The 26,897-nt window shown below is 46.8% G+C and overlaps 1 protein-coding gene and 1 long non-coding RNA gene across 4 annotated transcripts in view; one reads left to right on the top strand and one right to left on the bottom strand.

Moving 5' to 3' along the window:
• Positions 1 to 26,897, bottom strand: part of LOC142830601 (uncharacterized) — a 100,458-nt gene that overhangs the window by 67,610 nt on the left and 5,951 nt on the right. The gene's annotated exons all lie outside the window — the stretch shown is intronic.
• Positions 136 to 26,007, top strand: PDGFB (platelet derived growth factor subunit B). 3 transcript variants are annotated; one of them, XM_089781176.1, is made up of 8 exons: positions 227 to 1,219; positions 11,718 to 12,202; positions 15,928 to 16,024; positions 19,259 to 19,339; positions 20,983 to 21,182; positions 22,928 to 23,060; positions 23,492 to 23,641; positions 24,784 to 26,007. In XM_089781176.1, exons 3-7 carry the CDS (start codon positions 15,961 to 15,963, stop codon positions 23,626 to 23,628), a joined length of 615 nt encoding a protein of 204 aa, XP_089637302.1. In that variant the 5' UTR covers positions 227 to 1,219; positions 11,718 to 12,202; positions 15,928 to 15,960; the 3' UTR covers positions 23,629 to 23,641; positions 24,784 to 26,007. The 3 variants fall into 3 exon arrangements, with proteins under 3 accessions (XP_014429639.1, XP_006111595.1, XP_089637302.1); XM_014574153.4 differs by lacking the exon at positions 11,718 to 12,202 and having other exon boundaries at positions 136 to 1,219; positions 23,492 to 23,637; XM_006111533.5 differs by lacking the exon at positions 11,718 to 12,202 and having other exon boundaries at positions 218 to 1,219.

Here is a 26,897-nt window from a genome sequence, read left to right on the forward strand (position 1 = left end):
TCTCCTTATCTCTCTCCTCCTGTAGGAATTTCTCTCCCCACTTCTATGTGAATGTAGGGACATCACCAATATTAATTATGTTTAGCATTGAAGGTTTTTAAAATTTCTGTTGAATACTGAATTGTCAGTGCCTTATTAGATTTTTTCCCCTGTCTTTGATACACAGCCAAGAAAGGAGTTGCAAGCTAGCTGTCTCCGCCCCTTTTCTCTTCTCCTTTAAAAGAGCACTGAAAGGGTGGCACCTTATTCTCTTTCTTGCAGACTAAAATAAAGATCCACCCGCTCTCTCCCTGCTACTCTTTCTCCTTCCACTTGATTTTTACCCTTTTTCTTGTTGCAACAGAGCACAAGAGGCAGCGGCAGCAGCGCGGCTGAGACTTATCAAGACTCAACACACACAGAATCCAGCAAAGACATTTGCTCACCTGTCTTCAAAACCAAATCAAACAAATCAGACCTCATATACAATCAAACTACTAGCAACATTTTGAAAGAAAAGATGCTGAAACCAAAAAATATTTTAGGGGGAAAATTCAACTTTTTCTTTTAAGAAAATTATGCCAGAGGAAGAAAAACATCATTAAAAATAATTAAGCCAAAAAAAATTAAGAAAGGTTTATTTTCTGATTTTGCATAAGCATTTAGGAAAACTTGATTTCAGACTTTTTGGGTTTTGCAAATCTTTTTTACATTTTTGTGTAGGACTTTTTTCTTCAAAAGAACAAAAATTAAGAAGAAAAAAATAATTTGTGTGCAGTATCTGATAAAAGGAAATACTGAAAGATTTCTTGCAGCAAGGGGGAAAGAGACTTTGGATGCACACATTTTTTGGGGGGGACTGCCTTTATTTTTTATTTATACTTCTCTCCTATATTCCTGCTGGCTGATGAGGCAGAGAAAGACAAATAACCAAGAATTACTTTTTAAAAAATAAAGTCTCTGTTTTAACCCTTTCTTCCCCACTCCATGATTGTGGGAGGCAAGAGAAAATAACTTGAAGGGAAAAGTGAAGAAGTGCAGTCCTCTGTAAGGAAGACAAGGCTGGAGCCAAACTGTAAGCTGAGACTGCTTCTTTCACCTCTTTGCTTAAGTGTGGGAATTTAAAAGAAATAAGAAAGTTCCTCTTTCAATGTGTCTGGAACTTTTGGGGCTCAGAATCGATATGGATTTCAGATTGATCTTCATGTCTCTTTGGTACCTGCCTCTCATCAGCACTGAGGTGAGTGTCAAACCATTTTATTTTACAACTGAGAACAATCAATATGCAGTGAACTTTAGACCCAGGATATAATAATATACAGAGCAGAGCCAGAGGAAAAATAACTCTTTACAGGTGTTTCTTTAGCAAGTTTAATTCTGTCTGTGGGAACAGCTGTATGTTTGTGGATTATTTTTAATGTTACTTTTAAAAAAAAATCAAGAAAATGAATGAGGGGGAAAAATACTCTCTAATAAACAACACTCAAGCTGCTGAACTGACAGGTAAAAAAGGGAGTTGGAGAGAAGGGAGCAATTTTGACTCTAGGATTACAGATGTAGATTGACTTCTATATTAGGAGGAGGAGAGCTCCAGTCAGGCCAATAGAGCTACATAGGGGAAGGGGGAAAAATTCTGCATCTGCCAAAGGCTTGCAATTTGGGAACGACGGCAAACTGAACCCCAAACTATCCCCATGTCTGGGGTGCATTCCCTGTCCCCACCCATCCTGGCTAACTGCAGCTTCTCAATCCCTCAGGCATGTATGAATTTTGCTCTTTAAAATAAACAAACCTTATTTAGGCAACTGTCTCTGGTGGCTAGCTGTTTGCAGGAGGAACCCCTTCTCCCACCACTCCCCAGATAAACACCATGCAATCCAAGGGCATCTCAGATCTCCGGGTGGGGTGCGAATCTTTCAAAATGGGGTCTGCTGCAATTAAACAGGGATGAGCCTGTCTGGCAGTTCAAGAGGGCGTCTGGGATACCTGCTTCGACGGGGGGAGGGGGGTAAACTGAATGAGGGCCCCCGGCGCAGTAAAAGAAGGCGCCTGCGGTCCATCGCAGGGCGCTGGTGGGGTCTCCCGGAACGGAAGAGCCCCAGTAGGTCTGGGCAGATGTCTCTCAGGCCGGGAGGACAGGCTGAGTGGAAGCGGGGACGGCGCTCCCCAAGCCCCGACCGCCCAGCTCCAGCCCTGCGGTGCTGGCTGCAGCAACGTGTTCCCCAGCTAGTCGGGGCCGGGAGCTGCAGCAGGGATCCTCCTATCAGTTCTGAGCAAATGCCCAAGAGGAAGGGAAGATTGCAACGATTTGCAGAGAGATTTGTGGGGGAGGGAGAGCTTCTTAAAGGGACCCAGCTCCTCTCCTTCGCTTTCCTGCTTTAATTTGTCATATTGGTCAAGCACACTGTTCCCGTCCCCAGGGACCTCCGCGCCGCTATCCCTTGCACCGCTTTTACCCCGGTGTCACTTAATCGGGTCCCACCCTCAGCTGGATCGGGCTTGACTTCTGTGTAGCCGCTTTACCCCAGCTGAGGATCTGGCCTATTGGCTTCCGTGGTTCTGGGTTTATGCCTGCTCCAGTGGTGAATCAGGCCGTCTGCATGTTGCAGGGCGTGTGTCCCATGTCTCTGTGTCCGTCTGAGTAAGAGAGAGCACCCCCGAGGCTCAGGGGAGCTGCAGCAGGCTGGCTGGAAACCCACAGCTGCAGGGGAGAGTAATTAGCAAAAAGGAGAGGAAAAAGGGGCTGAAGAAATCAAGTTGGATGAGTTTGCTCCTCCTTGCAGTGAGCTGGCACCAGCAAGGAATTCAGTCTGGGAGAGACGGAGGAACAGCCCCAGGGAACAGGAATGGTGGCACTTCTGCAGCAGAGTTATTCATAGAGCCATGGGGCTGGACCCAGCACAGGGCAAACAAACACCCCAGGAGAAACCCGAGCCCTGCGAAAAGGCACAAAGGGCGGAGTGGGGAGTGCCGGGGGAGCGAGGCAGGAGAGGGTTAACGCGGAGGTGAGCCTGGCAGAGCTGGAAAGCTGGGACCTGGGAGGCCGCCAATGCAGGTTGTTTTGACCACCAGCTCGTGGAAAGAATTCATCTTTTGTTCTCCGGGCTCCTGGGAGTCGTCATGCAGATTTCACCCACCTCCGCTCGCTCCTGCCTCGCCGTGCCAGCGGGGGACGCCCCCCCATTCTGCCCATGCCTTCCACCCGCCAGTGCCTCACCTTTTTGGGGAGGGGCAGGTGCACTTCGGGCCCCACCCTTTCTACCGCTGCAGTCGCTCCCGGGTGTCAGAAGCTCGCTCTCGTTCCCCAGAGTAAAACCAGGGCAGGAGGGAGGAAGGGCTTCCCCACCGCGGGGGATCATCCTGAGAAAACACAGCCCAGATCCATTCCAGGATTTCGGCCCAAAGCTGTCTGTTCTCCTTCTCGCCCTCCAAACGACAGGAGTTCCCCTGACACCAGCACTTCTTCCCTTTTAATGATGGCAAATCAACATCACACTTCTGGTAACCCCTCCACGGGCTTGCTGCAGCTCTAGCTGGCACAGCTCTTGGGGACATAATAATCACCCTACTTAGCAGCTAGATAGCACTTTATATTATTTAAAGAACTGTGCATGTGTTAATCAATTAATACTCAAGCTCCTCTTCGGTACTGTAAGTGCAATTAAAAATAAACAGCAATAGGACCAAGAAAATGCCACCATGGCTAACCCACAGAGTAAAAGAGGCAGTTGAGACACAAAGCTTTTGATAGGTCTCCCACAATATTCTTGCCAGCAAGTTAAGGAAGTATGGATTGGATAAATGGACTGTGAGGTGGATAGAAAGCTGGTTAGATTGTCGGGGCCAATGGATAGTGATCAATGGCTTGATGTCAGGTTGACGGTCGGTTTCAAGCAGAGTGCCCCAAGGATTGGTTCTAGGGCTGATTTTGATCAACATCTTTATTAATGACCTGGATGAGGGGATGGATTGCACCCTCAGTAAATTTGCAGACAACACTAAGCTAGGGGGAGAGGTAGATTCGTTGGAGGGGAGGGATAGAGTACAGTGTGACTCAAACAGGTTAGAGGATTGGGCCAAAAGAAATCTGATGAGGTTCAACAAGGACAAGTGCAGAGTCCTGCACTTGGGACGGAAGAATCCCAAGCACTGTTACAGGCTAGGGACCAACTGGCTAAGTAGCAGTTCTACAGAAAAGGACCTGGGGATAATAGTGGATGAGAAGCTGGATATGAGTCAACAGTGTTCCCTAGTAGCCAAGAAGGCTAATGGCATATTAGGATGCATTAGAAGGAACATTGCCAGCAGATCTAGAGAAGTGATTATTCCCCATTATTCTGCATTGGTGAGGCCACATCTGGAGTATTGTGTCCAGTTCTGGGGCCCCCACAATAGAAAGGATGTGGATGCATTGGAGAGGATCTAGCGGAGGGCAACCAAAATGATTAGGGGGCTGGACTGCATGACCTATGAGAATAGGCTGAGGGATTTGGGCTTATTTAGTCTACAGAAGAGACAAGTGAGGGGGGATTTCATAGCAGCCTTCAACTTCCTGAAGGGAGGTTCCAAAGAGGATGGAAAGAGGCTGTTCTCAGTAGTGACCGATAACAGAACAAGGATCAATGGTCTCAAGTTACAGTGGGGGTGGTCTAGGTTGGTCATTAGGAAAAATTATTTCATTAGGAGGATGGTGAAGTACTGGAATAGGTTACCTAGGGAAGTGGTGGAATCTCCATTCCTAGAGGTTTTTAAGTTTCGGCCTGACAAAGCCCTGGCTGGGATGATTTAGTTGGGTTTGGTCCTGCTTTGGGCAGAGGGCTGGACTCGATGGCCTCCTGAGATCTCTTCTAGCCCTAGGATTCTATGATTTTTTTAAAAAAATTGAAAGTCAAATTCTATCGAGGAAAATGGCAAGAAATATTAACTCTGGGGAGTCACCTGTGAAACTATACATAGGCCAAAACAAAAAAAAAAAAAAAGGATTTGAAGAGGAACTAGCAAAAGATACACAGAAGTAGCAAAATATTTTAAAGCACATCACACAGGAAGCCTGCCAAACATCCAGGGTACGTCTACACAGCACCGTTATTTTGGAATAACTGATGTTATTTCAAAATAACAAAGTGCGTGTCTACACACTAGCAGTTATTTTGACATAATATTGAAATAATGTCTAGCTGGAGCTCTTCTTACTCCAACTCCTGTAACCCTCATTTTACAAGGATTAAGGAAAGTCAGAGAAAGAGTGCTCTAGTTTGAAATAAGTGCTGTGTAGACATGCCCAAATTCGAAATAAGCAGTATTACAAACTTCTGTCAACAAAAGCCTGTAGTCTAGATGTACCCTAGGTCCAGAGGGTATTCACCTGAGAATTCTGAAGGAACTAAAATATGAAACTGCAGAGCTACTAATTGGGTTATATAGTAACTTATCACTTAAATTGACCTCTGTATGAGATAACTGGCAGATATCTAAGGTATGATCATTTTTTTTAAAGGCTCCAGAGGCAACCATGGCAATTACAAGCCTATAAACTTCTAGGCAAACTGGTTGAGACTATGGTGAAGAATAGAATTATTAGACACATAGATGAACACAATATCTTGGGGAAGAGTCAACTTGGCTTTTGTAGCCAGGAAATCTCACCAACCTATGATGATTCTTTGGGGGGAATCAACAAATATGTAAATGAAGGGGATCCAGTTGACAGAGTATACTTGGACTCTCAGAAAGTCTTTGATAAGATAAGATTCCTCACCAAAGTCTCTTAAGCAAAGTAGGCAGTCATCAGATAAGAGGGAAGATTCTCTCATGGATCAGTAACTGGTTAAAAGATTGGGAACATAGGAATAAATGGTCAGTTTTCAAAATGGAAAGAGGTATGGTGAGGTCCCCCAAGGCTCTATACTGGAACCAGTGCTCTTCAACATACTCATAAATGAAAAAAGAGTTAAACAGCTAGGTGGCAAAGTTTGCAGATGAAATTACTCAAGATAGTTATGTCCAAAGCAGACTTTAAAGAATTACAAAGGGGTCTCACAAAACTGGGTGACTGGGCAATAAAATCTCAAATGAAATTCAATGTAAATGCTCTGGAAAACCTAATCCCAACTATATGTATAAAATGATGGGGTCTAAATTAGCTATTACCACCCAAGTAAGAGATCTTTGAATCACTGTGGATAGTTCTCTGAGAACATCTGCTCAATGTGCAGCAGCAGTCAAAAGAGCTAACAATATTAGGGGCCATTAGGAAAGGGATAGAAAATATCATAATGCCTCTGTATCAGCTCAGGGTCTGCCTATACCTTGAATATTCTGTGCAGTTCTGGTCACTCCATTAAAAAAAAAAAGATGTATCAGAATTCGGGAAAGTACAGAGAAAGGCAAAAACAATTATTAGGGATATGGAACAGCTTCCATATAAGGAGGGATTGAAAAGATTTGAACAGTTCATGGTAAAAAGCAGACTACTGAAGGGGAATTTGATAGAGATCTATAAAATCATGAATAGTGTGGAGAAAGGGAACAAGGAAGGGTTATTTACCCCTTTACATAACACAAGAACCAGGGGCCACCCAATTAAATTAATAGGTAGAAGGTATAAAACAAACAAAAGGAAGTGCTAATTCATGCAATGCACTGCCAGCTTGTAAAACTCACTGCCAGGGGATGCTGTGAAGGCCAAAATGATAACTGGGTTAAAAAATAATTAAATAAATTCATTGAGGATAGGTCAATAAGTGGCAATTAGCCAAGATCATTAGAGACACAACCCCACACTCTCTGGTTGTCCCTAAACCTCTACCGGCCAGATGATGGAACTGGCAACAGGATGGATCACTTGAAAATTGCTCTGTTCTGTTCATTTCCCCTGAAGCACCTGGCATCAGCCACTGCTGGAAGACAAGATACTGGATCAGATGGATCATTGGTCTGACCTGGTATGACTGTTCCTCATTTTAGAGAGGGGAAACTGAGGCATGGAAAGATGAAAGGACAGACCCTTGAACATTCATAATTAAGCATTTATTTGGGCACTGAACTAGAAGTGGCCTGATATTCAGCCACAACCACTAGAGACATTAATGGGAGCTGTGGGCATGCCACACCACTGAGAACCACACCTCATTTTATGTAATATTTTAGGTGCCTAACTTCACAAACCCCAGCTTGAAATTTTTGGCCTACATTATTTAGCTAAGGCTTCAAGGTAGTTAAAGTAAGGAACAGAACTTATATGCTCAGATCACTAAGCGACACCTTTCTCTAGTCTATAGCATTGCCCGATAGGCATGGAAATAGGAAAGAAAAGACATTTTATGGGTGAAATGGGGCATTAGAGTCAGGAGAACCCCCATTTCCTTGGAAAGTCACAAAGAGGCTGCATCTTTGGGTAAGGGAGGAATAAACATTGTAGTTCTTTACTCTCATCTGAACTCCCTAAACCTCTGAACTGGAATAAATTGGCAGAAACGGAGACTTGGCTAAAGCTGTCTTGGTTAATGCATGAAAAGGTAGAGTTTCCCCCGTCACTGTGCTAGAATGCCCTGGGAACTAATAAGCCCCCCCAAAGTGTGCTCCCTTCTCCCCCCAAACCTCATGCAGACACACATCCATGGAAACATTAAACACTCCCTCTTCTATGCAAGTCCCCACACAACCAAGCATGCATCATATAAATGCACCCCTATGCAAATCTGCATGTAAGTACACACATGCACATGTCATACATACATTATTATATTTTATTGTGAGCACCCCCAAAGCATGCAAGGCACTTTGCAGAAACAAGTAAAGGCATAGACCCTGCCCTGAGACGCCTACAGTCTCAATTTAGACCTGAAACAACAAGTCAAAGCTGGTTCTATTACATTAGGTTAGAGATACCCATCCGTGCATCAGAGACACTATAATGCAAACACCTCACCCTATTCCTAGAGCATACATCCATCCACATGTACATGCACCATGCAGTTACCCCCTCACCTATACTCACCCACCCATACACTCATAGGGTTCTTAGGAGAAACACGCCATGGGGAACAGCGGTCAGGTGACAAGAGTGATCCACTGAATACATGTGACAAGGGCAGCTTTTGTATTTCCCCAAATGGAAACCAGGCTCTCTTCCATTCCAACTCTGGAGCTGTTTTTCCTTCAAAGGGAGACATGGTCAAGGGGAAGGGACTCTCCCTGATCCTCAGGCCTCTGCAGTGTCATATATCAGTATCTGATTCCGCAAAGGTAGGGGGAAGGAATTCTAGCCCCCAGAAGTAGGGGTTTTGGAGAGACTGTGATGGCATTTCTCACCTCCCTCACCAGGATGACAATGGTGCCTGCCCAAGAGGACACACCCCGTCTCCATTCAGCACCTTGATGGAGTTTCCTCACCCAGACCCACATTCACAGCCCTGTCACTCACTGTCCCCCCCCTCCACCAATTGGCAGAAGCTCCTGAAATTCCAAACTGGCTGCTTCATGGCAGGCACTGTTCAAACAGCATGCATGATGATTTCTCACTGCCTGTACAGGGAGGAACTACTTGTTCCTGAACTCACATCTGTCTCCACACTGTCTGGGGAAGGGTAGCTAGAAACACTGGGGGTGTGTCTAGACTACATGTCTCCGTCGATGGAGGCATGTAGATTAGACAGCTAGGCAAAGGGAAATGAAGCCGCGATTTAAATAATCGCGGCTTCATTTAAATTTACATGGCTGCCGCGCTGAGCCGACAAACAGCTGATCAGCTGTTTGTCGGCTCCGCGCGCTAGTCTGGACGCGCCGCGCCGACCTGAAAGCCTTTTATCGACATCCCCCTTATGCCTCGTAGGATGAGGTTTACAGGGGATGTCGATAAAAGGCTTTCATTTTGACAGGAGAGCGTCCAGACTAGCACCCGGAGCCGACAAACAGCTGATCAGCTGTTTGTCGGCTCAGCGCGACAGCCATGTAAATTTAAATGAAGCCGCGATTATTTTAATCACGGCTTCATTTCCCTTTTTCGAATACACAAATCTACATGCCTCCGTCGACGGAGGCATGTAGTTTAGACGTACCCTGGGATTGCATCTGATTCAGAAATATCTGAGCTGTAAGAGGGAGTTCTTTTGGTCCCTCCACTTCTCCTGAGAGCCCTTCTCAGGGGGGTATGGAAGTAGGAAGGTATTTGCCAGTAGGGAAGCAAGGCTACGTCTACACTGCAGAGTTTTTGCGCTTTTGCGCAAAAACTCGCAGAGCATCCACGCTACAAGCGTGTTTTTGCACAAGAAAAAGTACGGTAGATCATCAGAAGAACAGGGCTTTTTGTGCAAGAGTTATTCCTCTTTCTACGAAGAATAAGCCTTTTTGTGCAAGAGTTCTTGCACAAAAAGGCATGTGCGGATGGACAACAGGGGTTTCTTGTGCAAGAAACCCCTACTGGAAAAAGCACAGGTGCTCTGAGGGCCATTCTGCAAATTCCAATCAAATCTTTCTTGCGCAAGCGCATCCATGGCAGTGTGGATGCTCTCTTGCGCAAAAGCACATGGTAGTGTGGACGCGCTTTTGCGCAAGAACTTTTTGCAGAAGATCTCTTCCGCAAAAAGTTCTTGTGCAAGAAGTCTGCAGTGTAGACATAGCCCTAGGGTATGTCTGCATTACATTCCTCTTTTGAGAGAGGAATGCAAATGCAGCCGAGCAAAATTGCAAATGAAGCACGGATTTGAATTGCATAATCACGTTCGGCCGCTATTTCGAAATACCCTATTTCAAGTTAAAAAACGCCGTGTAGGAGCGGTTATTTTGAAAGAAACCCCTTCTTTCGAAATAACCATTCAACCTCATTTTTTAAGGAGTAAGGGTTATTTCAAAAGAAGGGGTTTCTTTCAAAATAACTGCGACTATATGGCGTTTTTTATCTCGAAATAGGGTATTTCGAAATAGCGGCCGGACGCGATTATGCAAATGAAGCACGGGAAATTCAAATCCGCGCTTCATTTGCAATTTCGCTTGGCTACATTTGCATTCCTCTCTCAAAAGAGGAATGCAGTGTAGACATACTCATACTGTCCTGCAGACATGAGGCTCTTGCAGGAGTGAAACTGCAATCATGGCAGTGAATTTTGGTATGGGTCACACATCTAGGGTAAGCCTGTAGAAACAACAAGGAAATTGGTGTGGGTTTATCTGTCCCCATCAGCTGATATGTGGGCTGGGAGAGAATGACTCTCTCTCTTACGTTATTTCCGACACTATTTATGCATGTTGTGTTGATGGGCAAATTCTTCCATCACTTTGCCCAGAGGCTGATGTTACTTGAGGATTGGGGACTTTGTGTCAGAGGTGGGTGGGTGAGACCAGCACTAGTTCATGGTTAGAACACAGAGGGCAAGACTGTGTAACTGGAATCAATTTAGCAAAGATTGAATAGGATGTTTCAAGGAGCAGAACCTCCTAAACTATATTTCTGTGCCCATGAGAGAGGGAGAGATGGAGCGGTTTTCCCTGATTGGCGAGAGAGCAGAATTGGTCCCTTGGAGATGGGAAGAAGGATTCCTGAAGGGTTACCCATAGCTGGGCGTGGTGCTGGAAGGGTTAAATGCATCCGCCCTAACAAGGAACCAACAGCCCCTGGGGATAAGTCAGAATGAGTCTCTTGCCAGGCTCTGCTGGGACTTGCCCATCTTACTCCATGCTGAGGAATGTCACAGTGTCTTTCCTCATTATCCCCAATCTGAGCTTGAGAGTTAAGAGGAAACCTCTTTTCGTACCTTGCTCTCTTCATCCTTCACACACTCCTCCCTGGCATACTGATGTCCTGATCCCCAGGAATCAGGAGTTTCATAACCTACCCCCTTTCCTCAGGAAAAAAGCAGAGAGCTCGGACTGTCTGCATTTTCTTCCCTCCTATCAAAGGGTCTCTCCTTCCATCCTTTCTCCTGTGGCACTACTGGGATGTGAAGAATCACAGCTCAAAGAGACGGGGAAAAATCCTCACCATGGGCGTGTCCTCAGTTCCTTTCTCCAAGCCCCAAGGGTCTTTTTCAATCCCACTCTCCCTCCTTCCCTCCCAGTTTCACAATCGTTGCTCCCTCCGGGCTGTGCATTCACTGTGCTCTTAAATGAGGAGGAATGAGCTTGACTTTGTTGGAACCCATGACTAGACATCCAGATCACTGCAGAATGGCAGCGCATGCTCCATTCATTGTCCTTGCAGAGACGGATCACAACACTTTGCAGCACTCCCAGTTCCTGATGGCTCAGGGACCTGGACCTGGAAGCTAATCTGAGTTTTCCTCACAGCCCAGCTTACATATTTCTAACCCCAGGGCAGTGAACAGGCCTCTGCAGCACTCCCTCTCCACCCCACCATGGGTTGGTTCCATGCTAGACTGCCCTATTCAGTGTACATGGTTACATGTGCAGAGGAGAGAGAGAGCCACAGTGAGTTAATGCATCTTGGGCTTCACCATTGGCATCTTGGGGCTCAAATCTTACCACAGCTGAGGGCCAGGGACTGAAAGAGATACGAGTTGCTGAGTGGCGTGGGCAGAGCTGTGAGGGGGCTTCCGAGTGGAATAACTGAGGGGAATGCAGGACAGAGCTGTATGGAGAATATTAGCAGAGCTGCATGTGGATTCATCTGCATCAGCCAAGGCTGCTGACATCTGACAGTAGAGAGGAAAATCTGACATATACTAGAGACACGCTTAGAACTTACCCGCACATACAGATCACACGATTCTTATTTATTATAGGGCAGGCAAAGCCGCCACTGAGGAGACCCTATTGGCTTGCACAGCACCTGCCCAGTCCTGCATATCCCTGGCTTTCATGAGCACCAAAATCATGTGACAATGTTAATCAAAGACGCAAGCTTGCGGGCGTGCGCCCGCCTGTGTCTGTCTGCCTGCATGTTTCTAGTGTGGTGGCTGGGCATGCAAGTATAGCCCAGGAGGAAGCTAGGAACGGGGTGGCAGCAGATGGAGGAGCAAAGTCACCTGCGGCAGCACAAGGCCAGACCTCAGGCACTTGATACCCAGCCAGGAACTCCATCAAAACAAGAGACTTCTTTGATCTGCCGCAGAGTTAAAAGGAGATCATTAACTTGCACTGGACTAATAACCTTACCTCAGCTCCTGCTACAGAACAGGAAAAGCCCTAGCTGCTCTGGTTGGCCCCTGGAGAGGCTCCACCCTTCTACTGCCGTTCCACCCTGCTCCCAGCCTTATCGCAGCATCAGGTGGATGTATTTGCTGGTTGTTGCTGCATTGTGTGCCTTCCCTTTTAAGGGTCCGTCTGTAGCCTGGGGGTGCAGTTTCCCACTCAGCCCAGGCTCTGTGACTTGGGGATGCTAGGACAGCTCAGGTGAGCAGTTCCCTCAGAGAGGTGGGGAGAGCACACCAAGCCTCACACCCCAGGTCCAGTCTCTCACAGGTCCTTCTGGCTTTGTGACAGGGAAGAAAGTCAGAAACCTCCCAGCCTAAGCATGCAGTCCCCACTCCCAGAGCTGCTTCAGAGATAGAGAGAGAGAATAATGAGGCCTGCAGCCTGGGCGTGCTGACATGCTTTAGTCAAACTGATAGCATCTGCGACAACAAAAAGTTGGCACCTAAAATTCCTTCTGTGATCAGGGAGTGGAGCTAATTCCTGTAATCCGGTCTCCAGTGAGTGGGCCTGCATTCGCAATCCCTCTGTAAAGCACTGATCCATAAATGCTTCTCCGGTTTTCTCTCCTCCTCCTCCCCAGCTAGCAAAGTCGCATCTTTCTTCTTCCCACTAATTCCACCAAAGTCGTGCAGTCGTGTGGCACCCTCCTGCTGACCCCAGGAAGTGCCAGAGTTTAAAATAAAGTCTAATTCTCTGCATATATTAAGTATCAGGAAGGACCAGACTCATCTGCACAGCGCGCTGTTCATCCACAGATGCATTTCTTAAAAATCAGTTTTGATCTCAGGTTTCAGATATTTGGACTCATAAACAATCCATTTTCCAATATCGAAGCTCGTGTGTGCGTGATACAAAAACAGTACAGGAGGGATACAAAGCCTTTCACGTCTGTGTTACTGGAAGCAACTCAGGTGATCACCTTCCCTGAATTGCAATCCTGAAATGCCGGGTTCATGTCACAGTGGTGGGTCGAATGACTCTGAGACAGAATTTGTCCCGGATTCCCTGCAACACTGCTCTGCGCTTGCCTTGTCTCGGAGCCAGCACTAGCCTCTTCCTGATGTGTGTGTGGGGGAAGGTGGAAGGAAGCTGAGGCGGGCCTTAGCCCTCCCTTCACACATGGTCCTGCCCCCTATCGTGGCCACTGCCTGGGATGTGGGGGGTGGGAAGAGGGCAGCTGCCCTGGGACTCGATGATTTAAAAGGGCTCAGGGCTCCAGACAGTTACCATGGCCGCAATAGCGGCCAGAGCCCCAGGCCCTTTAATGGCCTCCCGACTCCCATGCAGCATGGTCCGGGCAGCGTTGAGGGCTGGGTGGTAGAGGCAAGCAACCTAGCAGCATCCCTCCTGCCCAAGAGCCGAGCCCCGATCACTTCCGAGCCTCCCCAGAGCTGAGCCCTCCCCACACCTTACCCAGGACCTGGCAATCTGTTGTCAGGCCTGCTTCCTGCTCCTCTCCCCCCAGGCTCCCCAAAGCCTTGGTAAGAGCTGCCCAGGGAGCCCAGGCCACTCCTCCACTTGCCCTGGACAGTGCACCCTAGGGGACAGGGACATGGGCTGGGGACTGCTCGCAGGCACCCTGGTGCCCTCTAAAGGGTAGGTGTAGAGTCTGGGACTCCCCACAGAAGCTTGGAGTCCCTGAGCAGCTCTTACCACTGCCCAGTTCTGGCTTCTGGCCTGGCCTGGGCCTTGGGCAGGAAGAGGGGGAGCAGGTGGTAGGGGTTCAGGGGAAGAGGAGGGATGGGTGGGCCACAGAAGTGGTGCATCTCCTACATGCATCCTGCTTTTGCCTTTTGAAAAGACAGCTACCCTAGTTCTCCTCACGATCCATCATGTAGTTATCGGAAGTCATCATCATATGACAGGTGACCCCGAATGACATGAGCTTGTGTTCTCTCAGCTGTGTGTCTTGTGGGAAGATGCCTACGTCACAAAAAAAACCCATCATGCAACCTGGCTCTAGCTGCCTCAGCAGAGAGTCCAAGGATTTAGAGGTCTGGGAAGTTGACTTCTCATCTCTAAAATGGACCCTAACCATCAGATCTGAGGCCTATTGGTATCAAGGAAGGGGACAACAGCACATGGGGGTGAAACTTGCATCGCCATTGCCTATGTGGTACCTGCTCTGTGGACAGAAAATTCATTGTTTCTAGAGCCATCAATCTGGCACTTTCCCCCACACTAAACTGAAATGAAATGTTACACTCTGAAAGCAGTTGAGCAAAGAATAACCTTGCTAAGAGGGCATTTACCAGAGACCAGGCACATGCATCTCCCTGACTAAGCATAACACATTAAAAACCTACATTTAATAAACATGTGGCCAAATTCTACTCTCAGGCTACGTCTAGACTGCAGGTTTCTTTCGGAAGAAGCTTTTTACGGAAGAGATCTTTCGGAAAAACTTCCAAAAGAGAGCATCTGCGCTGCCAAAGTGCATCGAAAAAGCCATCTACTTTTTTGAAAGAGAGCATCCAGACTGAATGGATGCTCTCTCTCATGTAAGCTGTGATTGCTATGAACGAAATGGCCACCAGGGCACCTGCGCTTTTTCCTCTTCTTCCAAAAGAACTCCCTCTTCCCCGTCCGCACACGCCTTTTTGTGAAAGAGCTCTTTTGCAAAAAGGCTTCTTCCTCGTAGAATGAGGATTCCCAATGCCGGAAAACCCCCTCTGTTCTTTCCATTTTTTTGTGGAAGAACATAATTGCAGTGTGGATGTTCTTCAAGTTTTGTTGGAAAAACAGCCGTTTTTCTGACAAAACTCTATAGTGTAGACATACCCTCAGTTACAACAGGATGGCCAACGGATGTGACACCAGGCAGGGGCTCAGCTACCATCCACTGCACAGTGACCCAGTTAGGCAAGCAGCTGAAAGGCCAATTTTTCCACACATGAGTACTTCCTAATAGAGAGCATGGAGCTAACCAAACAGTTGGGCAGCACTTTTCTCTGTTTCTATTATTTTGGAAATGTGTTTTAATAAGCACTTGCCTTTCCATGTTTCTCCTTTGTAGTCCTGCAGGGCAGTCATAGGGACCAATTCACAGCTGCTGTAAGTTGGTGAGATTTCATAGAACTTAATGGATTTTCATTCACTTACAATGGCCTTGAATTTGACCTGTAATCTGATGTTTGTAATGTCAGCATTCAAGGTTTATGACATTGAGCTCCATTGTTTATGACATCACAGCCCATGGCAATAACTGTGATGTCATACTGCCGAGTTTGTGACTTTACTGTCAGGTCAAATAGGAGTAGCAAATTGGTCTGTGATACAGGAGTCATCCACACCTTTTTCTAACAATGCCCAAATGTGCACATAATTGGCCAATGGGATTTAAAAAACAAACCCACAGAACATGGGACAGATCACATGCGTGAGTTCAGAACAGAGGGAAATATTGGATAGGTTGTGTCTCTAATAGTTGTAAAATTCTGGTACTATATGCCCCAGGTCTGCCAGCCACCTGGTGCAGTCACACAGTATAACTCTTTATAATGAAACTTCCCTGACTGTTGGCAAAGTATTTAGAGTTCCTCAGTGTGTAATGCCATTGCTCAGCACGTCTCAGCCTTCATGCCACAGACCAGTTTGTAAGAGGCAGAGATTCTCTCACTTCCCTCCTCTCAGATTTCCCATCCCACGCTTTCATGGCAGCATTTCTCTCTCCATTTGGCTGGTTCCTTTCCTTTCCCTGCCACCTTCCCCTTCCTCATCATAATTAGAGCTGTTTGTGCAGGATTGGCATTCAGTGCCTGTGTAACACTTGTTTCCTACTTTGTTATTGTCTGGTAGGGGGACCCCATCCCAGAAGACATTTACAAGATAATGAGTGACAGCTTGGTGCGCTCCCTGAGTGACCTCCAGCGTGCCCTGCAGATAGACTCCGTAGGTAAATCTCCTCCACACCAAACACTCCTCTTCCTTCCTTAATTCTCATGGTGGGAACACATTTCTTTTTCCAGCAGGTACACAGGCAGGACTTACTCTAAATATAGAAACATGTTAGTTTCTAGGTGCCAGTCTATCAAGCTACACTGCAAAACTCAGTTATATTTGGGCTGGGTGCTGAGGAGATTTAAATAGCCTCATACATGGAATGAGGAGCTGGAGAAAAACCTAAGCAAGCTCCTAAGAACATAAGAACTGGGGTCCATCTAGCTCAGTATCCTGTCTTCTGACAGTGGCCAATGCAGGGTGCCTCATAGGGAATGAACAGAACAGAACAGGTAACCATCAAGTGATCCCTCCCGTTACCCGTTCCCAGCTTCTGGCACTCAGCTCCTGAGTGGTTGGAGGGAAATGTGAGCAGATTAGGAGGTGCTTAAATTGAAGAATGAACTAGCCAAGGGGCACATGCAAAGGCACAACAGTGAAAGGATGAAGTGGATTTTGGGGGTGATGCACAGGTGGATGGATAGGCAGAACCATGGATAGAAAAAAATGCACTGGTGGGTGATTAGGAGCTGGCCAGGTGAGTTGATAGCACTTATCTAGGAGTTGGTGGGAATATGTGTGTGTGTGTGGGGGGGGGAGAGATGAGAGATCTGGTCCCCAAGTACAATCGATAGGGAAGGGCACAGGCAGGTGGGTGGACTGGTTCATAGCTAGGCCCTTCTATGAGATGACAGAAAGGGGAAGAAGGATGTAGGACTGTGTCAGGCTGACTAAGGGGGTGGTGGGGATAGAATTCCTTTGTCATTTTCTGTGAGTAATAGCTCAGAGTTTGCAGTGCCTGAAAACACCTGGCTAGGACCGAAATCACAGAGCAGCAGCAGCAGTTCAGGGAGCAAAGTGTGGAGAGAATGGCACGTGTGGGAATGGGACCACGTGTCACGGTCGCCAGGCGGGATCAGGAATTTATTTATAAACGGTCTCTTCAGAGTGAATTCCATTCTATTCTAACCTCTGCTCCCGCCCGTCCCCCTCCACCCCCCTCGCCTTCTCTCTTGTGTTTTGTCTGTTTGTAGCTTTGTAATCCTTGCCGAGACACTATCTACGGGGGAACAGAATTTCCTGCTTTTGTTTCCTATGCCAGTCGGACCACTGGCACGTTCTCAAAAGCATTCCCGCTCCCTTTCAAAATGGTCTGGGAGGGGACAGGGAGGGGGGAGAGAGGGAGGGCACCAGCTGTGGGCTGCTATTGTTTCCTTTAAAAAGAGGCGACGAGGTTCCCCCCCCCCTCCAGTTCTTCTTCGAAGTCCATGAGCCACACAATGGGGCAGTTTCCAAAATTAGCAGCACTGCCTTTTGCAAGCCTGGGTCCCCACCCTGTCAGCAGCGGCAGAAACGACCTATCCAAAAAAAAAAAAAAAAAAAAAAAGACACACTGTGGGGAGGGGAAGGGGACCTCAGTTTTCAATAGAAGATTTGTTTCCAGTTAACAGTGTTGCTATTTTTTTCTCATCAACTCAACCCTTACGCAAAAGGCATCCCCTACCCAGGCCTGATAAAATTCCAGAGAATGCAAGAAGGGGGGGGAGGAGCGGGAGAAGATGCATGCAGCCTGTCGTGTCCTATAGCTTACGTAAGGGATACATTTCTGTTCCAGTGACTAACCCTTCATATGCTTAAGAAATGAAACAGGATTCTTTTGGAAGCAAGGATGTAAAATCCTGGTTAATCAGTTAAGTGGTTAAACAATGTTGGGCAGCTCAGGGCTCCCTGCCTGCTGTGGACAGGCTGGAGCAGCTCCTCCACTGCACACGAGAGCCTTTCCAGCCCAGGTCACTGGTTCCACAGTAAACCCAGATCAGGAAAGACTGAGTGACACAGCGCATCACATATGGGAGTGAGAGCTTTCATACCCAAGTTACAGATTCCAGTCAGTCCTCAAGTAGTTAGTGACTGCATGTCATTACTGTTCGCTGGCCTATGTGAAATCAGCTTGGTGCTGTCACAGCAGGCTGGTGGCCAGGTGTTCACATCACAATATCCACTAGCGATGACTTATTAACTTGAGGACTGTCTCAGTAGAGAGGCAATGGACTGACCAGAGACCAAATGCCCTTCGTATTCTTACAAAGCGGCTTTCTCCATGGCAGGGGTGGTGAAGTGCCTTACGAGGAGCAATAGGTGCAGGACGCTTGCTCTGCTGTTGTGCCTGATTAACCAGCACCCATGTCCCGGTCCTGAATTCACTTTAATAAATAACTCCCTGGAGGTCGATGTCCATTCTGCCTCCCACTGCAGCTACATCAGGCCACAAAAGGAGAGAGCTGCTGCTTGAGGATTACTGTTGTCTGGAGCTCTGGAGCGACCACTTGCTAAAGTGCCCCAGGAGGACAATGAGAATTTCTTTGTTCAGCACTTCCTATGGGAAAGCAATGGGACTGGGGTACTGGGAACAGGGCTGTCCTCTCCCTTCTCCCTCCCCTGGCCAAACTACTCCCAGGACCGGATGCTGAGCTGACAGTAGTAGAGGGGAAGAGTTATTCTAAATGTATATTTCCATTCTCCTGTCAAAAAAAGATGACTACCTCAAATGAGCTTGGTGGGTTGAGAGAGAGAATGCCAGTAACCCACCTCCACCTCATCTAATGTACCTGACCTGACCTCCAGCACCCCCACTATTCCAGTCTGGGTCCTTCACTCAGTTCTGCCAGTGCCCCTCAGGCCTGACCTGTAGCATCCTCTGATATACCAGTCGTTGGACAAACACACCTTCTACCACTGCACTTAAGTTCTCACCAATAACACCTCTTGCTAATCCCGCCCTGTTCCTTCCCTGAACCCCAGCTCTGCTGATTCACCTGCATCTTGACATGCAACTCCCTCTGCTTCACCAGTCATACCCCAAACAGCTCGGCTAAGTACATCTCTACATTGTCCTGCATTTTGCTTCTCTTGCCCTAGAGTATCTTCTGCAAGTCCAGCCCTGGGCCTCTCTTTAACAAGATATGGAAGGGAGCAATGTGATGAGGTGAATAAATGTAGAGATGCCTCACACTCATTGCACTTGTGATCTGAGCTGGAACTTGAATCTAAAACTGGATGTAAGATGGTAGTGCATGAACTGAAATGATGAATTACCCAAATTTTGCCTCCTCTGTCACTTGATTCTCACACCATTGCCTTACTTTTTTGTCTCTACATTGTCTTATTTGGCTATGACCTTCTCTTGCAGAAGAGGATGGCTCCAATTTGGACCTGAACTCAACCCAAGCCCATCTTGGTCAAAACTTGTCTCGAGGGAAACGAAGTCTAAGTGAGTATTAGGTTCAGACCTAACTTTGGTGCCAACATTTCGGTGTAAGTAAGAGATTAGATACACAAAATACACATGAACAATGAGGAGTCTTGTGGCACTAACAGATTTATTTATATATTATGCATGGCCATGAATTAAGTGGGTTTTGGCCATGAAAGCTTATGCCCAAATAATCTGTTAGTCTTTACGGTGCGACAAGGCTCCTCTTTTTGAAGATAGGGTATGTCTACACTACCACCCTAATTCGAACTAGGGTGGTAATGTAGGCAACCGGAGTTGCAAATGAAGCCCGGGATTTGAATTTCCCGGGCTTCATTTGCATAAAGCCGGGCGCCGCCATTTTTAAATGTCCGCTAGTGCGGACTCCGTGCCGCACGGCTACACGCAGCACGGACTAGGTAGTTCGGACTAGGCTTCCTAGTCCGAACTACTATTACTCCTCATTTCACGAACTAGGGTGGTAGTGTAGACATACCCATACAGACTAACACAGACACTCCTCTAAAAAATATACATGGGTATGTACAGTCTGCATCTGTGAAATGTGCATGTTTGTGAAATATGCCTGTGATGGTATGTGTTTAAGTGTGTGTGTGTCACTGTCACATGTGCATTTAGCCTACAGACATAACCGGTTAAGGGTGATGCTTATCAGTTACTGGGTGGTGCTTACCAGTAACCGGTTAACTGGAGGCCTGGTTACTGATAAACATCACTCAATAAGGGCGATGCATACCGGTTAACCGGTTACATCCCTAGGCTGGGCTGTGCCACAGGCCTGGGAGTGTTCCAGCCTGGCTGGGCCTGCCCTGCCCTGCCCTGCCTGCAGGATCTGGTTAACTGGTTAACCATAATATTTAACAGGTTAAATGGTATTTTACATCCTTAATGTAACCATGCAAGTGTGTTTGTGTAAGGGAGTCTGGGTCTGAATTCCCAGCGCTGTACCCTGATGCCCTCCTCTGGTTGTGGCTTCAGACTTGGTGTTGGAAATGCCAGTGCCCTGGCTGCATTAGCATTCACTTCATAGCTCATATCAGTGCTGGAAAACAAGTACTAGGCAGGTCACTGGAGTTGGCACCTGGTGTCAGCCAGTGACTAACTGTGTTTCTGCTGAGTGTGATGCTGCCCTAAACAAATGCAGAGATTGTTACTAATTGTTAAGTACTGAAATTAGCTGGAATAATTCTATAGAGCAGAATGATAATGGACCAAGACTGGTGACCTAGCGATTATTTGCATTTTTTGATTTCCACTCCTCCGGCTCCAGCTGGGGCCAGCAGGCCCTGAATGTGTTGCAGAGGCCAAGCATTCAGCCCCTGAAGTGGAGGAGGTGGTGTTTGGAAGCAGGAGATGTCATTCTGCAGCAAATCACTCTGTCTCGTTAGGCGGCAACACTGATGAGCCCCAGTCCTTTCCTGTCCAGCATGTTAGCTATCCTTATCATTATTCTTTCTTTGTCATCACGATGGTTGGCCCTTTGAAAGAGACAGTGAGGGGCACAGAATGGGATGGAGAAAGAACAGATATCTGTAGCTCCAGAGGGGTGCAAGCCTAGGTTAGATTACCTCGTGGTATTGTACCAGGTTTACAAGAGTAGCATATGAAGCCTACTTTGCCATTTTCCCCTCTACATTCAGTGGCAGATGCTGAGCCAGCAGTACTTGCAGAGTGCAAGACACGGACAGAGGTCTTTGAAATCACCCGGAGCATGGTAGATTCCACCAATGCCAACTTTGTGGTGTGGCCACCCTGCGTGGAGGTGCAGCGGTGTTCAGGGTGCTGCAACAATCGCAATGTTCAGTGTCGTCCCACGCTGGTCCGTGTGCGGCACGTTCAGGTACACAGAAATCCTCTCTCCTCTCCCTCCTTGTTTCCTTCTTTCAGGGCCTCTCCACTAAAAATAAAAAGCAAGGGCGGGGAGGGGGAAGGGGCAGCGGCAGGGGATTGCCTGTGGCCACACAAGTGAAGGGCGAACAGTGCTGGCCTCTCCATCACAGCCCTGACAACGCACCTCAGCCCAAACACGTGCCTGGGGACAGCATCCCCTCCTCCTTTCCTTGCCCTTCTGTGATCTTCCTGATTACGCCTGCTGCAAACAGACACCTGATGTCTGACCTCTTTCTTTGATCATGCTAGCACTTCAGTTACTAGTAATCTCCACGCTTTCTCCCAGACAGCTCATTTAAATATATAATCGTCACCTGCACATTTTCTGTCTGATCTGTGAGAGACCTTATGCCCTGGGCAGGCCGGCGCGGAGCAGAGTGCACAATCATACCATCTGCTTTAGCAGGAAATACCTTTCTCAGAAAAGCCACTCAGAATGAGGGAAAGTAGGAGGAGAAATGGGAGCTGTTTTTGTGGAAAAAGCAAAGGAAAGACTAGCAAAAGTCAGCCAGGAAAGGTGACCCGGAAATTACTTCTCTGAGGACAGAGGTCTCTCTATATTGTGCGGTTGGAAATGTTTGTCTAGCGAGCAGTGTGTGGTCTGAAGCGTGTAGATTGGGGCTTTCAAGGAAAGATAAACAGCCAGTAGGTTTGATCACTGGTTGAGTGATGATGCCAGGGACGGCACATTGGGAGGATTTCAGTCCCAGACTCAAAGCAGTGATAGTATTTATAGCCTGTAGACCTCCTCAGGGAATGTGGTTTTGTTAGATAAGCTAAACTGGGTCAGGGCTGGTCAGTGTTTGAATGGGAAACTGCCCACACAAAGGCAGGGACTGTAGGATAAGGGTAAGGCTACACTGTAGCTGGGAGGTGCAAGTCCCAGTGCAGGTAGATAGACAACCTCTCACTCTGACTGAACTAGGGCTGCGGCTGCTCAAGTATAATCCCATCCAAGATCCTACGTACATACTCTGGCAGCTAACCTCTGCTACCACAACGGCACAGCTCTTTTAGAGCACGAGCTCAATCAGAGCTAGCATATATCCATCTGCTTGAGCTGGAAATTAGACTCTCTCAAGCTGCATGCTGAATCAGTGCTGAACAAGGGCTGCAGAATCGTCCTCAGAAACGTTGTGCTGGCAGAAATGCTTCCTTTCATATAAGCCATAAGCCCCTTACCACTGTTAGTCGTTAAATATCCCAAGACCAATTCAGACCTGGCTCCACTGAAGTCAGTACAGTTGCACGTGTTTACCTCAGGTCTGAATTTCTTCTCTCTGCCATGTTGTTGTTTGCAACAGTTTTTACTCCGGGATCTCAATTCTGCCTACCCCAAAACTTCCTGTGTCAAATCTATCAGGCCCAGCACTGTTCTGTGCTTCTGTTGAGTAGTGCTTCTGGGCACTGTTCACCAGCTGTCACGTTTCATGTGAGAAGCAGCTGGAAGTCACGAGTTAGGTGAAATGATTCTCTATGTACAAGGCTAAAGTCAGACCTGCCTGGCTGTGTGCTACTCCACTGAAATCAGTGAAAGTTGCACCAAAGTGACCCAGGCTTAGATTTGATCCATGCTTTTGGACCCTTTAGAAAAAAGGGCACCAGATAAATGTCAGGTGGTATTCATGCTGATGCAGTGGTAGTAGCAACAGTATTTATATTTTAGATGGGTTTGTTTTTATTCTCGCTCAATAGGTAAACAAGATTGGATTTATCCAGAAGAAGGCCACCTTTAAAAAAGCCATTGTGCCCTTGGAGGATCACCTGGAGTGCCGATGTGAGGCACTGGTATCTCAGCCCTCCAGTCGCAGTTCACGTGAGCACAGAGGTAAGGCTGCTGGTGTGAGGGGAAGAGATAAGAAATGCCGAAGATGAAAAAGAAGGCCAAAGCCTGAGCTGCTGTGAATCAGCACAGTGCCTGTGAAGTCTGTGGAGCTTTGCTGATTTCCAGTGGCTGAAGTGTTTGCCTAGAGAATTGCTTGTGAGAAAGGGACAAAAATGGGAGGACATGGAGGAGGGAAAGGGGGACAGAAAGACAGAGGAGAGCATGGAATGGGGAAGAGAGAAATAGAAGAGAGGAAAAGGAGAGTGGAGAAATGAGGAGACTAAATGAAGCAGAGGAAGAACGGTGGGGAAGGAAGAAGAGGGCCTCCTGCTCTCTTGCTGTAAGGCTACTGTTGATGGTGAGGAGGGAGTGGTATTGCCAGCTGTCTCAGCTGCTGCTCATGGCATGATACATTCTCATCTCTGTTTTGGCAGGTGCATCACCATCGATCACTGCGGCTCCTGTTTCGAGGAAACAACGAGTGCACCGGCTGCCAGCTCAAAAGAGAAAACATCGGAAGTTCAAGCATGTCCATGATAAGAAAGTGCTGAAGGAAATCCTCAGAACATAGAGGTGCAAGGCAGGTAACTGCAATAACTACCACTGAAGGGGAGGGGACACTTTGGGAAGTGAGCAGGCTGCTCTTCCAGTCATGGAGGAATTCTCTTCCTAAACACATGCCCATGCATCTCACTTGCTACCCACAGCACCCGCTGCTACTTCAGCATTGGGTCTCACATACAGTTGTGCCCAGGGATCTCAGTTCTGCAGCTCTTGCTATTCCACAGTGTAGAGCCAAGATGCTCAATAGTGTTGAATCGTGTGATCTAATGAAATAACAGGACAAGGCTGGTACTCAGCAAATTCATCCCACTACGATGTATCACACTTGAACTCATTCTTGCAAAGGTGAAATTCCTTTGCCACGGAGCCCCATGCTATCATCCCCCTGAAAGCTGAACAAGCCCACTCCCTAATATCTAAGAACCACCAGAGACCATATTATTTGTCTGTTTTGTGCAGCTCACTCTGATCACCCATCAGGTACTGAGTTTCCACCGAAAAGGAAGAATTAATTTCCATTTTGCGTTCTCTATTACGGGATTGCTTTTTGAGATTCTTGGTTAAAGTGGTAGAAGGACACAAAAGGAGCATTATTTGAATGAGTCCTAACAGGAAGTCAGAGAGCATAACAAAGTTTAAAAAAAGCAAAGGGAGTCTCCGGGAATTAAATCTTTCATTTCTACGGGGCCTGATTCTTCTCTCACTTACAGTGGTCTAAATCAGGAGCAACTCCATGGACTCCAGTGGAATTTCACTGGTGTAAAACCAGTGAAAGTTAAAGGAAAATCAAGCCTTGAGAAAGAGAGAGAGAGAGAGAGAGCTATGGTCTGAGGAAAGAAACTTGGAGCCAGGAGTCTTCTAATCCCATCTTTAGCATTAGGGCTGCTCTGGGTTTTGTGTTCTTTTTTTAATCAAAAAATACCCCTCTGTTCCTGGAGAATCCACATGCAAAGGTGATGTATGCTATTTTTCTGCTCCTGTGCCAAGCTTAGTTTAGTTTGGTCCTGGAGATAAACAGAAGATTTCAGTGACTTGGTCTCCAGGGTTATTAATATGGCACTTTAAAACAAACATTCTTATAGAAGAAACAGAGAAGGAAGGGGAAGAGCAGAATGAGATGGCTTCTTATTCTAATTCAGTGTCTATGTTGCTTCACTTTCAGGTATATTTAATATACAGTAAAACCTGCATTAGAGATCACCTCTGAAGAGAGGCAACCTGCCACGGACAACTACTTGCAGAGGCCCCGGAACACCACTGCTCTCTGTTGTGCGAACCTTTGAAGAGAGACCACCTCTTACTAAGTGACCACTTTTGCTAGCTCCCATGAATGGTCATTCTTGGCAGGTTTTATTGTATTTGCTGTATTGCCCCCATGGGGCCCTTAGAATGATAACTCTTCCTCTCTGTCGATCCGTCTCAATGCCTGAGTCGGGCGGCAAATGGTGCTTCCCTTTCCATGGCTGGACTTTCTCCCTCCATTTTCCTCTCTTCATTTATGAACAGCATTTTAAAGTGTTCCAAAAAGAGAGAGAAAAAAAACCCAAAACCCCACGTGCAACTGGAACAGGACAATGCCTTTTCTGCTGTAGAGAATAGAATGGCAAATTGGAAAAAGAAACATGGGTCCATTTTCCTTTGAGGGGGAAAAAGTGAGGAATGGGAGCAATTTTCTTCCTTTCCCTTCTTCTTGGTGAGGGACAGGGGACCCTGGCTGAGATCAATGATTTGATGGCCATGTTTTCAAGCCAGCAGATTTCAGACTGAGAGAGGAAACCAATGATGCAAAATGCACTATGGACTTGTATTGCCACATCTGGACAGTTGTGTGTGTGTGTGTGTATATATATATATATATATATATATATTATTTTAAAAACCACTAAAATGTAAAACATCTCGGGGAACAGAAAAAACTGAAAGCAAAATACATTTATCTCATTCAACCTTGGCGCAGACTGGAAAACTTTCGGAGCAGTGGGAAGGAGTGGACAGCTGGCAGAATCATTCTCTGCTTTCCTGGCCCCCTGACACAGGATGCTGTCTTTGCACATGGCTGTAGAGGGTTCGACTTACCAGTCTGGAACTTGGGTTATTGGTTAATTCACTATGTATATATGTCTTTGGTTTTTAAATGGATTTGTTCCATGATGGAAGGAATCGGCAGGCAAGTTCATGCATCACCTCGGTGGGCTAAAAGAAAAGCAAACTTTCCATGTCTTTACCTAGTTGTGTGCATGGTGCACAGAACAATGTCCCTCACTCTCTTTTCCCTGCTCACAACTTCCACACTCAATCAACGAAATACAGGCTTAGAAACATTACTTCATCAGAACAAACTATAATTGGCTGACCCGTGCTCCTGAGGGCAGGATAATATTACCCAGAAATATCTGAGAGCAGAATACCCTTTCATGGATATTTCTCATCTCACACTCTCAGTTGCTCTCCCCATCTCTATTTCCCTGGCTCTCCCATTTGCCTCCCCCATTTTTAGGGTTGCCAGATGGTTTAACCAAAAATACCAAACACCCCTTTCCCCCCACAAAAAATAAAACACCAGAGGAAAAATAATTCTATTGAGGAAAAAAAAGGGGGAAACCAAAACTGGTGCACAAAAAAACCCAAAACAAAACAAAACAAAACAAAAAACAAACCACCAACCAGCATGGCCCCTTTAAGAAATGCCTTTGATGCTCTTTGGCCCTAACAGGCTGCCGGTGGCCGTCCACCATATTGACTTCCTGCTCTGGGCCAGACAGATCCCCTGCGGAACCACGTAAGCACTCGGGATTTTCACCTCCTGGCCAGGCAAAAATCAGAAAGTATCAGACATTTTAGGTGTCCAGTGTTTTCTGAATGTTTTTACTGGACAGGAGGCAAAAATATCAGACTCTATGATTCAATACTGGACACCTGGCAACCCTACCCATTTTCTCAAGCACACACACTGGGATTTCCTTAACTTACATTAAAGCCCTTCTCAGTTTCAAAAGAACTACAGATCCAACAAACTTCTTGGGAGGGTGGATTGAGTCAGGGCAAGGGGAGAAAGTGAACCTCTGACTTCACAACAAGCAATTAAAAATAGAAATAACCCCTTTTGGTGAAAGAGCATTGCTATCTTCACAGACATCTTAGGGCAAGTCTACACTAGGAAATTATTCCAAAATAACTTGTTTCGAAAAAAGAACTCCTAAAATAACTGTTTTGAAATAGCGTGGGCATGTTCACACTACAGGGAAGCCTTGAAATTAGTTCATGGCAGGTTCCCTT

Source organism: Pelodiscus sinensis, chromosome 1 (genome assembly GCF_052426305.1).
Source record: "Pelodiscus sinensis isolate ZL-2025 chromosome 1, ASM5242630v1, whole genome shotgun sequence".
NCBI lineage: Eukaryota > Metazoa > Chordata > Testudines > Trionychidae > Pelodiscus > Pelodiscus sinensis.

Excerpts from the sequence above, each read along its gene's own strand:
- PDGFB (XM_014574153.4), top strand. The coding sequence starts at position 1,130 with ATGTGTCTGGAACTTTTGGGGCTCAGAATCGATATGGATTTCAGATTG. Across the intron at positions 1,220-15,927 it reads TGCCTCTCATCAGCACTGAG|GGGGACCCCATCCCAGAAGA; the intron begins GTGAGTGTCAAA and ends ATTGTCTGGTAG. Across the intron at positions 23,061-23,491 it reads CAGTTCACGTGAGCACAGAG|GTGCATCACCATCGATCACT; the intron begins GTAAGGCTGCTG and ends CTGTTTTGGCAG.